The 13,909-nt window shown below is 45.9% G+C and overlaps 1 protein-coding gene across 4 annotated transcripts in view; it reads right to left on the minus strand.

Moving 5' to 3' along the window:
* The window catches only part of SRGAP3 (SLIT-ROBO Rho GTPase activating protein 3), a 333,060-nt gene that overhangs the window by 166,098 nt on the left and 153,053 nt on the right, over window positions 1-13,909 (minus strand). For all 4 annotated transcript variants that reach the window (XM_049863437.1, XM_049863436.1, XM_049863435.1 and 1 more), the window contains exon 2: window positions 10,055-10,247. In XM_049863437.1, coding sequence (XP_049719394.1) covers window positions 10,055-10,247 — 193 coding nt within the window. The remainder of the gene's footprint in view (window positions 1-10,054; window positions 10,248-13,909) is intronic.

Below are 13,909 nucleotides of genomic sequence, written 5' to 3' on the forward strand. Positions count from 1 at the left end.
GTGTTGAGGGTCTTAAAAGCTTTTCAGCAGCTGTCAAAGAGCAAAGAAGAGTGAAGAAAACCAAAGACTCAAAAGAGCCATTAGTCCAAAGGACTAATGGACCGCATGAACCACATCCTACACAACCCCGAGACCAGAACTAGATAGTGCCTGCCTACCCCTACCAGCTACTCGGACTGGGATCGCAGCCGAGGCTCCCGGGCAGAGCGGGAGAAAAATGTAGAACAAAAATCAAATTCACAAAAAAGACCAGATTTCCTGATCTGACGGAGACTGGAGGAACCTCTGAGACTACGACCCTAAGATACCCTTCTGACCTGCAACTGAAGCCACTCCAAGAGACCGCCTTTCAGCCAAACAATAGACAAGCCCATAAAATAAATAATAACACCCGGGAGGAACATGCTCCTTAGAACAATCAATTATTGAGATCAAAAGGGCAATATCTGCCCAAAAGCAAAGATGAGAAGGCAGGAAGGGGTAGAAAATTAGGACAAAAGGACATGAGAAACCCAGAGTGGAAATGGGGAGAGTGCTGACACATTATGGGGAATGAAACCAACGCCACGAAACACTTCATGTACAAACTATTGAATGGGAATCTAATTTGCTCTGTAAACTTTCACCTGATGCACAATAAAATAAAATAAAAAGACGAAGCAACGACCCCTTGCTCGAGCAGCTGGCAGATTAACAAGGGAAAACCAGGCATACGAATTGGATCATCCCTCGATAATCTGGCCAAAGCCCCATGAGGGAGACACAGGCAGAGCCCTGTGGGAGGGCACAGGAGACAGCAGCTGACTGTGGGCCTGGGAACAACAGCAGGGGCTTCCCAGAAGGGGTGACTCCTGAGCTGGATCTTGTGGGATAAGCAGGAGTTGACCAGGGGGAGACGAGGGTAGCCCTGACGCCCACACAGGAAGGATGTGGTCTAGACTGAGGGGTGACCCTTGGGGAACACTAAACCAGCCCAGAGAGGTGAGGGGACAGTCCAAAGACATGAGCTATAAGCAGTTTTGCATTTTGGACCCAGATAAACCAAGATCCGAATCCTAGCTCTGCTACTTTCCCGCTCTAGCTGTGTCCCTCTGGGCGAATTACTCAATTTCTCAAAATCTCAATTTTTTCAACTAGAAAGATGGAGAGATTACCTGCCCCACAGGTCATGAAGGTTACTGTGAAGATTTTAAATGAGATTATGCATGTAAAACATTTATTAGAGCGCATAACCAAAAGCCAAACCCACTGCCCTCGAGTCAATTCCAACTCACAGCAACCCTATAGGACAGAGTAGAACTGCCCATAGAGTTTCCAAGGAGCACCTGGAGGATTTGAACTGCCAACCTTTTGGTTAGCAGCCGTAGCACTTAACCACTACACCACCAGGATTTCCAATAGAGCACATAGCACAAGGTAATATGGATGTGGGAGGATGTTTGAAATATTAAACAACCTGCACAGCACAGGCACCCAATAATCAGAAAGAGCGTATGGGAAGAACACCAGCTTGAAAGTAGGCTGCGAGTGGGAGCTGCCGAGACTGGTGAAACATGAGTAACGGTAGTTGCTGTGAATGGAGACCAAGCCCCACCTGCAAGTCTTTCTCCACTATCCTCACCTGATTCTGAACAAGCCTTTTAATTCTGACTCTCTTGAATATTTATGGGATCGATTTACATGTTACAAGCGTGCTTCTCTGTTTAGGATGAGCCTGGAAGGCTAAGTCAAGATTATAGCATCTTTTTAGGGAAACGCTACATCTGTGAAAAACTCTGAGATGCTGTACCCTCAGTAAGGAGTGTTTTCTTGGCAATCAAGTTAGGGACTCGATGGTATCCTCCCTTCCAACTGCTCCTTGGAGCTGAAAGATGCTTTAAAAACTGCTTTGAATAGTGTACTAGCCATTATTCATTAACTACCCACATGCTTCCCAGCTCTTTCCAAATTCTAATTTTCCCCAAACACTTGAAACATATTTGAATACAATTTGCCCTTCCTTCCTTCTTTCCTTCCTTCCTTCCCTTCCTCCCTCCCTCCTTCCTTCCTTCTTTCCTCCCTCCTTCCCTCCCTTCCTTTTTCTTTCTTTTTTTGTCTGCTGTTCAAATAGCAGCAACCAACACTTAAACCTCCCAGATATAGCATTTTTCACTAGGTAAATCCCGTGGGAAGGGAGGGGTAGCAAAACCAAGTGAGTCAGAATAGAAGGGGCTTTGTCACCCAAAACACAGCACACTATTCGAATAAAAAAAAAATTTTTTTTTTTATTCGAATAGAATGCCTCTATTTCAGGGGAGATTTGGCGTTTGTCTAGAACAGAGCTTTTTGACCTGGGTCCTGAGGGATGCTAGTTTTGTAAAATATTAATATATATTATGGGGGAGGTATGCTCCTAGGAAGGAGCCCCAGCGGCTCAGTGGTTAAAGTGATCGACTGCTAATTGAAAGGTCGGTGGTTCGAAACCACTAGCGGCTCCACCAGAGAAAGATGTGGCGGTCTGCTTCCATACAGATTTACAGCCTTGGAAATCCTGTGGGGTTGCTGTGAGTCAGAATGACTACACGGCAGTGGGTTTGGTGGGTGGGTTATGCTCCTAGGAGCCCTGGTGGCACAGTGGTTAAGCATTCAGCAGCTAACTGAAAGGTAGGTGGTTTGAACACACCAGCTGCTCCACAGAAGAAAGATGTAGCAGCCTGCTTCTATAAAGATTTACAGCCTTGGAAACCCTATGAAGCAGTTCTACTCTGTCCTATAGGGTCACTATGAGTTGGAATTGACTCATAGGCAGTGGGTTTGGTTTTGGTTTTTTGGTGTGCTCCTACGGTTAAATAGCTTCCAAAAAGAAATCAACAGGTGTATTTATTGCAAAATACCAGAGGCTTCCAAATACTAATGCTTGAGAGGCACAGGGCAGGCATGGTTCCCAAACTGTGTTGACCACAGAACCATCTCTTTCTCACTCTTTCCCTTTTGTTTTTTAAACCAAACAACTCAAAGTATTGGTGCTTTACAAAACACATCTCTGGAGAAAGAAAAGAGTCTTAGTTCCAGAAAACCTCTGGCTTCTTGGAATTATGCAACTTGTTTGAAGGTGAACAGCCACCAGGACAAGAGGAAGGGTGTGAAGCCCCTGCTGTCACCGCCCTTCATGCCTGCACCTGCTAAGGAACACGTCCCAGCCCCAAGCCTTCAGAAGGGAACGCCAACCTCAGGTAGGCCTGGCCTGGAAAGGGCAATGAGTTAGGGATTTGTGCTGGTGAAGAGGAGGGGTGTGGAAGGCCAGAGCGGGAAGAAAGCGAGTTGTAAACAATTTATCATCTAGAAAATCACCATGCCCAGTGGCTCCTAAACCTGAACGGTCATCAGGATCCCCAAGAGGAGATTAATCTGTTGACCTCCAGAGTTTCTGATTGAGCCCCAGATTCTGCATTGCTAACATGTCCCCATGTAAAGCCAATGCGGCTGGTCCAGGGACCACACTTTGAGAACTACTGCTCATCCTTCTGCTGGTCCTGAGTCCCCAGATGAGGAGAGCATTGGAAAATCCACATCTGTCCTCTCGTCAACCTTGTATCTGATGCCAGGTGCATGAGTGGGTGACCCTTCACCCGATGGCCTCACCAAGGTCCTAAGGCAGTCAGAAGACAAATGTGCCCCCTTCCTTGCCCCCCAAACCCCCAAATCAACCAGTTGCCATTGAGTCAATTCTGACTCACGGCGAGCCAATGTACGTCAGAGTGGAATTGTGCTCTTTAGGGCTTTCATTGGCTAGTTTTTCAGAAGCAGATCACCAGGTCTTTCTTCTGAGGCACCTCTGCGCGGACTCGAACCACCAATCTTTCGGTTAGCAACCAAGCACTTATCCATTTGCTCCACCCAGGGTATTCCCACCCCAACCCCCCGACCAACTCTAATTACCACTTGACCTTCATCCATTCTTTCAACCAACCAACATTTTGTAAGTAACAACCATGTGTCAAACCTTGTGCCAGGTGCCAGAGGTGCCAGTTAACAGCCACCATCCCTGCCATCTCAGAGCTTGTAATCTAGGGGTTGTCAAAAAGGGGACATTCCAACACAGGGTGGGAGCTTCTGTCTCACACCGCACCCCCTCCCTAAGTCGTTTCCATCTCAAGTCAGAAACGGGGACATCCTTGATCTCTGTCTTTTCTGCAATTTTACCTCTGAAAGAGTGCCCAGCATCTTTCCCTGCCTCTGCCCACTTCTCCCCATGTGCTCTCCTTCTCCCCAGGCCAACATCACCTCCTGCCTGGAGAGCTATAATCACCCCCTGGTTCCTGTGATCTCCTCAGTTCCACTCTTGCCCCCTCCAGTCCAAGGTGATCTTTTAAAAATATAAATCAGACTGTGCTACTCTCTGCTTATGATGACTCAGTGGCCTCCCCCTCCCCTCATTCACTAGTTCCAGCCTCACTGGCCTCTCTCCCCTCACGCTGTGCCCATGGCTGCGCCTCCTCATCTCTCAGGTCTCAGCTGAAGCACCACTGCCTCCAGAAACCTTCCTTGATCGCCGCTTTAGCTCTGTGTGGTGAACAGAAGAGGATTGCCTCTGACACTCCACTCATTGAAAAGAGGGGTTCATGTCCACTCTCCTTGAAGCTGAGCTGGGGCTATGGCTGCTTTGACCCACAGAACACAGGGGAGTGACACCATGCCGGTTTTGGGCCTAGCCTTTAAGGGGACTACAGCGTTCACCTTGCTCTCCTGGAGCCCTGAGCTACCATGTTGGAAGTCTAACACTGGCTGGAGAGTCTAAATGAAGAGGAAGATGGCTCTGCTGAGCCAGTCCCCAGCTGATCCACCAAGGCATGTACGTGAAGCCACCTTGGACCCTCTGGACCAGACCAAACAAAACCCGTTGCCGGAGTCAATTCCGACTCAAAAAGACCCTATACATGACCAGCTAGTTAACACCGAGTGATACACTCCATACCATCTAAAACAGAAAAACCACCCAGTTGAGCCCTATTCATATTCCTGCACCACAAAATCACAAGGTGCATTAAGTTTTGGGGTACACAGTTTTGGAGTATCACTGTTACACAGCCGCAGATAACCAGAAAACTTAGTGTTATATTTGTTTCCATCTTAGCAGTCATTTGATTACAGTTTGTCTTTTTTTTTTTTTTAATCTTTTATTCTTTATCTCCTCCACTAAATGATAAATTCCACTGTAGCAGGAACCAAATCTATCTTGTTCACCACTGTCAATGCAGGGTTTGGCACACGGTCCTGTTTTTTCCCATTGCCACGGAGTCAATTCCGATCATGGCAATCCCATGTGCTACAGAGTAGAATTGCTCCATAGGATTGATTTCCTTGGCTATAATCATTATAGAAGCAGATCACCAGGTCTTTCTTCCAAAGAGCAACTGGGTGGGTTCAAACCTCCAACCTTTAGATTAGTAGTCGACCACAAACTGTTTGCGCCACCCAGGGACCTCTGGCACGTGGCAGAGCCTCAGTAAATGCTGGCTGAGTAAACAAATACATAAGTACAGATTATTACAGGCACGCAGAGGAAGGTACCAGGCAGAATCAAGGAAGCTTATCAGACGAAGTGACGACTAAACTTTGAGGCCTGAAGGGCAAGTGGGGACAGTGTTCAAACACCAGAACCACAGGGTCTGGGTGCCGGGCCTGACTACTGGGGGTTCCCCAAGCCTGCTCTTCTCTCTCAAGAGAGAGTACAACATCAGAGAGCATCTTGTTCATCTTTGTAACCTCAGCACTGAGCCCAGAACAGGAAAACAAGAGGTCCTCAATGAATGCAGTTTAAATAAATGAGCGACCATGTGGCTTCTTGGAAAGAGAAGCCCGAGCCAGAAGTTGGGGTCCCTGGATTTTCGAACTCAGCAGCTCACAGTGCATCCTTGTTAAATAAGTCATTCGCCCCTTCTGGTGCTCAGTTTGTGTGAGACAAAACCCTCTGCTCCTCCACTACTTCTCTGGGTTATCATAAGGACTGTAAGAGAGCCAAGATGTCAGAGTGTTTTGAGAGGTTTGTTCAAATAGAAATATGTGATGTGAGAATGAAAACATATGATGATATTGTTGTCTGTGTGTTTCACCTACCCCAGGTAAGCCCTCCGAGTCAGCATCTGAGCCTTTCTTTGGGTAACATGCCACCTGGAACTTAGCCCAGAGACACAGCACCTCCTGGGCAGCTATAACATTTTCAGTTGCTCAGGTAGACAGACGTCTGGGCCTATCGCCCTTAGAGAGAGGTGGACCATAGAGCAAATGGAGCACTGGACTCAGGTCAAGAGACCTGAGGCCTTGTCTGGTTCCACCACTCGTTTCCTGTGAGACCTTGGACAACTCACCTCCCTTCCTGAACCAAATCTCTCAGCCAAGGTGGGCTTTATAGAGCAAGGATATCTCCTTCCTCCCTCCCTCCCTTCCTCCTTCCTTCTTTTGTCTCCTCTCTCCTCTCCTCACTCCTACCTCCCTTTCCCCCTCCCTCCTTCCTTCCTTTCTCTCATCAGAAACACTCAGTCTCCACCCCCAGCACTGGGGCCATTGCTGGGGGAATAAAATGGCAAGACCTGGCCCTGCCCTCAAGGTGCTGAGAGACTCCTTGGAACACAGATGGACACTCTTAAATGAAGTATCAGTAGGACAGCCGGATGAGGGTTCTCAGAGAGCCAGGATGAAGGGTCTCCAGTGCAGCACAGGCCACAGGCACTGAGCTCCAAGAGGAGGCAGCTGGGTCACACTGGTTGGGCCTGGGGTCAAAGGGTGAGTCCAGCCTGCCCTAGAGACTCTCTGCTTCCAGAGCCACGGTACCACACCATCACATTAGCATTGTGCAGAGGGCCCTCCCCAGCTGCAATGGTGTGGGCCCACGTCCTAATTAAACCTTCATGGTGTGTCACTCAGCCCTGTTCACCCAGCTGCCAGCTGCGCCTCTCATTCCGTCTGGTGGCCTTGGTTAATGAACCCTTGAAGGGCTGACCGAGCTCATTACAAGCAATGCAAAGGATAAGGGGACCCCTCCTCGATGCTCCCTTGGTCCCTGCCCTCCTCTATCTCTCCCTCACATTCACACTGGGAAGGGGAGAGGCCCCACCCCCACCACACGCAGCCTTGTGCCTACAGCTGGTGATGGCCGAAGACACAGAAAGTTCCAGTGACAGCTCAACCAGAGAGGTGAGTTTCTGTGTGTGTTTGTACCTGTGTGCCCAAACACCTGCTGTCCTCAGGCTGGCCCAAGTCCCCTCTCATCTCAGGCTGGGCTGGCAGAATAAGGGTGGCAGGTCCAGGTCTGCCTCTTTCTAATTGCAGGTCCATGCACATGTTTGGACAAGTTGCCTTCTCAGAGTTTCAGTGTCCTCATCTTTTGTGTGTGTGTGTGTGTTTTAAGTAAAAGTTTACAATTCTCTCAGTGTCCTCATCTTTTAGATGGGCAGTAATACCCACCTGGCACAGAGTAAGCACTCAGTTATGTGCTCAGGAATTATTATTGTGTTGTTGTTGTTAGTAAAAGACAGTCAAGGAAGCAACCACAACACCCTTCAATAGGCAAACGGACAAACAAACAGTGGTACATACATACCAAACACACTGCCGTCGTCAATGCCGACTCATAGTGACCTATAGAACAGAGTAGAATTGCCCCATAGAGTTTCCAAGGAGCGCTTGGCAAGTTTGAACTACTGAACTCTTGGTTAGCAGCCGTAGCACTTAACCACTATGCCACCAAGGTTTACATACATGCATACAGTGGGGTATTATTCAGCAATAAAAAGCACTGAGCTGTGAAAAGACATGGAGGAAACTTACACGCATACTGCTGAGGGAGTGAAGCCAGTCTGGAAAAGCTACATATTGTATGATTCTGACTAAACGTCATTCTGGAAAAGGTAAAACTATCCAAAATCAAAAACCTGTTGACGTAGGGTAATAGAGACCCTATAGGACAGAGTAGAAATGCTCCCATAGGGTTTCCAAAGCTGTAATCTTTATGGAAATAAACTGCAAAATCTTTCACTGCAAAATCTTTCTCCCACGGAGTGGCTAGTAGGTTTGAACCGCAGACCTTTTGGTTAGCAGCTGAGCTGCTTAACCACTGTGCCACCAGGGCTCCTTGACAAAACCCCAGAGGAGTAAAAAGGTCAGAGATTGCCAGTAGTTCGGGAGGGATGAACAGGCAGAGCACAGGACATTTTAAGGGCAGTGAAATTATACTGCACGATGCCATATGGTGGGTACACACATTATGATGATACACATTTGTCACAACCTACAGGCTGTACAAACAAAGTGTGAGCCCTAATGTGAATATGGACTTTAGTTAACAATAATGTGTCAATATTGGCTCATCAATTGTAACAAATGTATCACACAAATGCAAGATGTAAATAAGAGGGGAAATGACGGGCAGGGCACGGGGCGGGTATATGGGGCTCTCTGTCCTTTCTGTGCAAGTTTTCTGTTAACATATAACTGCTCTAAAAAATAAAGTGTACATAGATACATAAAGACAGTCAATAACAGAAGCCAAATGTGAGCAGTGGTTCCTTACGATTGATTTTTTTTTCTCCTACTTTTCTGTATTTTCTAAATTGTATGTAATGAACGTTTTACTTTTTATCACTTATAAAACCACAAATCCTCTCAAAAAATACATCAGAGAAGTGAGATTACGTGTATGAAAGGGGCTAGACAGTGCCTGAGAGGAAGTTATTAACAGGAGTTTCCTCCTGCAGTGAAAGTCTTAATAGAGGAGATTGGGTAGAAAAAGAAGCAGGTAATTTGCTAATGTCTAATGCATTTTTTGCCCTTTAATAAAGCAATTTCTTATCCCTAAATGTCAAGAGAAGAAAACATATACCTGAGTGTTGAAGTGCTGTGGCACTGACTAAAGGAGATGTTTAAGGAGTTTAAAGGGGAGACGAGTCCCTGGTTGGTACAAACGGTTAATGTGCTCAGCTGCAAACAGGAAGGTTAGAGGTTTAAGTCCACCCAGAGGTGCCTTGGAAGAAAGGCCTGGTGATCTACTTCTGAAAAATCAGCCATTTCTACTCTCACACATGGGTTGGAGTCCACTCGAAGGCAACTGGTTTAGGGGAGTTTAAAGAGAGAGAGCTCCCTGGCCAGAGCAAAAAACATAGAAAGCAAAATGGATGGAACCAAGAGGACGGAGCAGGGGTCAGATGTGACGAAGTGGTTGCACGTCTCCTGGGTTGAGGGTCAATCGCTGGAAGATGAACTGAGGAGGAGAGGAAAGCCCAGGAAGGATGGCTGAGGAAGACTGTGCTAGATGGGGTGGCCTGCGAGAGGAGCCCTGTGTGGGGAACACGGTCCATGCGAGGTCTGCCACCTCCTGCGTCCCACCCCCCGGAATGCTGTGCAGCTGGGGGATTCAGAGCCCACCGCATCACTGCCCGAGCAGCTGGAGCCCAGTAGAAGAGGCAGCAGGAGACAGCCATCACACACTCAGAGCCTAGGGGGTGAGAAACTAGGACTCCGGGGGGTTTGTGTACCACTTCCACACGGTATATAAGGCAGAGAAGGAGTTAGTGCACCCAGGGAGTGAGGAGAGGAGTGCTTTGACCGTCAGTTCCATGGAAAAGAATTGCTAAGGTAATTATCCTGAAGGACTTTGGAAGTGGGCTGGCTGGCCCCCCCAGGTGAGAAGGAACTGAGTCAGGTCACGATGTCCTAAAAGGAGGAGGGGGTCTCATCTGGGCACAAAGGGAGGCCAGCTCGTGCCTGGGGCTTGGTAGCATAATAACAACAACAATTTACTCAGAGCTTACTGTGATAAGCACGCCTCTTGGATTACTCATTTATTCCCTGCAGCAACCTTATGCATAGAAATTATTTCTATCTCCACTTTACACACAAGGAGGACTAAGACTTACACACAAGGAGGACTAAGACTTAGTGGTATAAGTAGGTTGCAGCCCCAAGGCCTTAAAGGCCCGGCCACCTGCCTCTAATGAGTCTTTGTCCCCTTTCTGCTTTGCCACCAACTGTCCACCCACCCGGCATCGCTTCCCTTCTCCCTAGACCCTGCCCTTCTCACTTGAACTGGTGCTCCCGGGAGCTGCGGATTTTGGAGGAGAAACGCTCAGCCAGCTTCTCCAGGCTGCGGGAGTACTCGAGCTCAATCTCAGCTTTCCGGCGGAAAAACTCCTGGAGGTCCTGGAGCAGCTGCAGCCGCGACTCGGATTGCTGCTCCAGGCATTTGAACTGCTCCACCAGCTGCGTGCGGATCTCTGTGGGCAGAGGCAAGGGGTGGAGACTGTTAGGCTGGTGATGGGGACAGCAGTGGGACCCACCAGCTGACCCATAGCCCCAGGCTGGCAGTGCAATTCACGCTGCCCCCTCCCTCAGAACCTCCACCCTAAGCACATCTCTCTGAGCCTAGTCAGAGACAGGATTTTGGCACAAAGACTTGGCACAAGCCAGCTTCTGCCACACGGTTTCTTACGATGTTTCCCAAACTCGAACCACTGCACATCGACTTCAGTATTTTTGCCATATTCACATAAAGAAAAACACAGTTGCCGTTGAGTTGATTCCAACCCATGGCAACCCCATGTGTGTCACAGTAGAACTATGTTACGCTCCACAGGGTTTTCAGTAGCTGATTTTTCAGTAGATTGCCAAGCCTTTCTTCCAAGATGCCTCTGGGTGGGCTGGAACCTCCAACATTTCGGTTAGCAGCTGAGCATGTTAACCACCAGCATTATTGTTTCCTTCATTTGATCTAAAAAATTGACTCTCTCTGTACTGAAATGAATTTACTTAAAATGAGAAGTTTCCTATAACTACAATAAGAGGAAAACTAGAACCACATGTTATCCTGGTACATAGAAAATTAATTCAATGGAAACAAAAATTCTGTAAAATTCTATCTGGAGCATGTTATTTACCTAAGCTGCTTGCTCTTTATCAACAAAAGCAAATGGCAGTGTGAGAGATGTAAAAAGAAAGACTTTCTTCTGATATAGTCAGGACTGAAGGAGAGCTGAGAAGGGGATACCTGTCCATCTTGTGCTGCAGTGTGACTTAATGCTATGACTGTGTTACACTTTAAATTACCTTGAGTTTCATCTATACTCTCAAGTTCCATGAACCGAATGTAGCCCACATTTTAGGAAACACTGATTGATCAAACCAGTTGTGTGCAACCAGGGCAAAAGTTCCAAAGCTGGTTCAGAGGTAGAATTCTCATCTTCCATGCAGGAGACCAGGGTTTGATTCTGGCCCATGCACCTTATGCACAGCCACCACCTGTCTGTCAGTGGAGGCTTGCGTGTTGCTATGATGCTGAACAGTTTCAGCGGAGCTTTCAGACTAAGATGGACTAGGAAGAAGGGCCTGGCAGTCAACTTCTGAAAAAATTGGCCAGTGAAAACCTTATGAACAGCAGCCAGGTATTGTCTGATATAGTGCCGGAAGATGAGCCCCTCAGGTTGGAAGGTGCTCACAATACGACTGGGGAAGAGCTGCCTCCTCAAAGAAGAATCAACCTTAATGACGTGGATAGAGTAAAGCTTTTGGGACCTTCATTTGCTAATGTGGCATGACTCAAAATGGAAAAAGCAGCTGCAATCATCCATTAAAAATTGGAATGTAGAATGTACGAAGCATGAATCTAGGAAAATTGGAAGTCGTCAAAAATGAAATAAAATTCATAACAATCAATATCCTAGGCATTAGTGAGCTGAAATGGACTGGTACTGGCCATTTTGAGTCAGACAATCACGTGGTCTATCATGCCGAGAATGACAAATTGAACAGGAATGGCATCGCATTCATCGTCAAAAAGAACATTTCAAGATCTATCCTGAAGTACAGTACAATGCTGTCAGTAATAGGATAATATTCATATACCTACAAGGAAGACCAGTTAACATGAATATTACTCGAATTTATGCAATGACCTCTAAGGCCAAAGATGAGGAAATTGAAGATTTTTACCAACTTCTGCAATCTGAAATTGATCAGTAATTTTCAAGATGCATTGAAAATTACTGGTGAATGTAATGAGCAAGTTAGAAACAAACAAAAAAAAAAGGATTGGTAGTTGGAAAATATGGCCTGGATGACACAGAAATGACACTGGAGATCACATGATAGAATTCTACAAGACCAACGACTTATTCATTGCAAATATGTTTTTTCAACAACATAAATGCAACTATGCACCTGGACTTTGCCAATGGAGTACAAAGGAATCAAATTGACTACATCTGTGGAAAGAAACAATGGAGAAGCTCAATATCATCAGACAGAACAAGGCCAAGGGCTGACTGTGGAACAGACCGTTAATTGCTCATATGCAAGTTCAAACTGAAGCTGAAGGAAATTAAAACAAGTCCATGGAAGCCAAAGTATAATCTTGAGTATATCCCACCTGAATCTAGAGACCATCTCAAGAATAGATTTGAAGCACTGAACCCTAGTGACCAAAGACCATACGAGTTGTGGAATGGTATTGAGGATATCATACATGAAGAAAGCCAAAGATCATTTAAAAAACAAGAAAGAAAAGACCAAAATGGATGTCAGAAGAGACTTTTAAACTTGCTCTTGAACACAGAGTAGCTAAAGCAAATGGAAGAAATGATAAAGTAAAAACGTTGAACAGAAGATTTCAAAGGGCAGCTCAGGAAGACAAAGTAAAGTATTACAATGGCATGCGCAACACCTGGAGTTAGAAAAGCGAAAGGGAAGAAGACACTTGTCATTTCTCAAGCTGAAAAAACTAAAGAAAAAATTCAAACCTCTAGTTGCAATTTTGAAGGATTCTATGGGCAAAATATTGAATGACACAGGAAACATCAGAAGAAGATGGAAGGAATAAACAGAGTCATTGCACCCAAAAGAATCAGCTGATGTTCAACCATTTCAGGAGGTAGCATATGACCAAGAATGGATAGAACTGAAGGAAGAAATCCAAGCTGCACTGAAGGCACTGCCAAAAAACAAGCTTCCAGGAATTGACAGAATACCAATTGAGATGTTTCAACAAACAGATACAACGCTGGAGGTGCTCACTTGTCTATACCAAGAAATTTGTAAGACAGCTACCTGGCCAACTGACTAGAAAAAAAAAAAAATCTGTTTATGCTTATTCTCAAGAAAGGTGATCCAAACAAATGTAGAACAATATCATTAATATCACGCACAAGTAAAATGTTGCTGAAAATCACTCAAAAGCAGCTGCAGCAGTATATTGACAGGGAACTGCCAGAAATTCAAGCCAAATTCAAAAAAGGACATGGAACAAGGGATATCATTGCTGATGTCAGATGGATTCTGGCTGAAAGCAGAGAATACTGGAAAGATGTTTACCTGTGTCTATGCAAAGCCATTTGACTGTGTGGATCATAACAAATTATGGATAACATTACAAAGAATGGGAATTCCAGAACACTTAATTGTGCTCATGAGTAACCTGTACATAGATCAAGAGGCAGTTATTTGGACAGAACAAGAGGATAATGCTTGGTTTAAAGTCAGGAAAGGTGTGTGTCAGGGTTGTATCCTTTCACCATACCTACTCAATCTATATGCTGAGCAAATGATCCAAGAAGCTGGACTATATGAAGAAGAATGTGGCATCAGGATTGGAGAAAGGCTCAGTAACAACCCTCGTTATGCAGATAACACAACCTTGCTAGCTGAAAGTGAAGAGAACTTGAAGCACTTACTGATGAAGATCGAAGACTACAGCCTTCAGTATGGATTACACCTCAACATAAAGAAAACAAAAATCCGCACAAATGGAGGAACTGGGGCCAAGACGGTGGAGTAGTCAGATGCTTTTGGTGAACTCTCTTACAACAAAGACCCAAAAAAAAAGTGAAATGATTATATTTATGACAAGGTAGGAACCCTGAACATCAAATGCAAAGTTAGAAAATGG

Source organism: Elephas maximus, chromosome 20 (genome assembly GCF_024166365.1).
Source record: "Elephas maximus indicus isolate mEleMax1 chromosome 20, mEleMax1 primary haplotype, whole genome shotgun sequence".
In the NCBI taxonomy this organism is placed as follows: Eukaryota; Metazoa; Chordata; class Mammalia; order Proboscidea; family Elephantidae; genus Elephas; species Elephas maximus.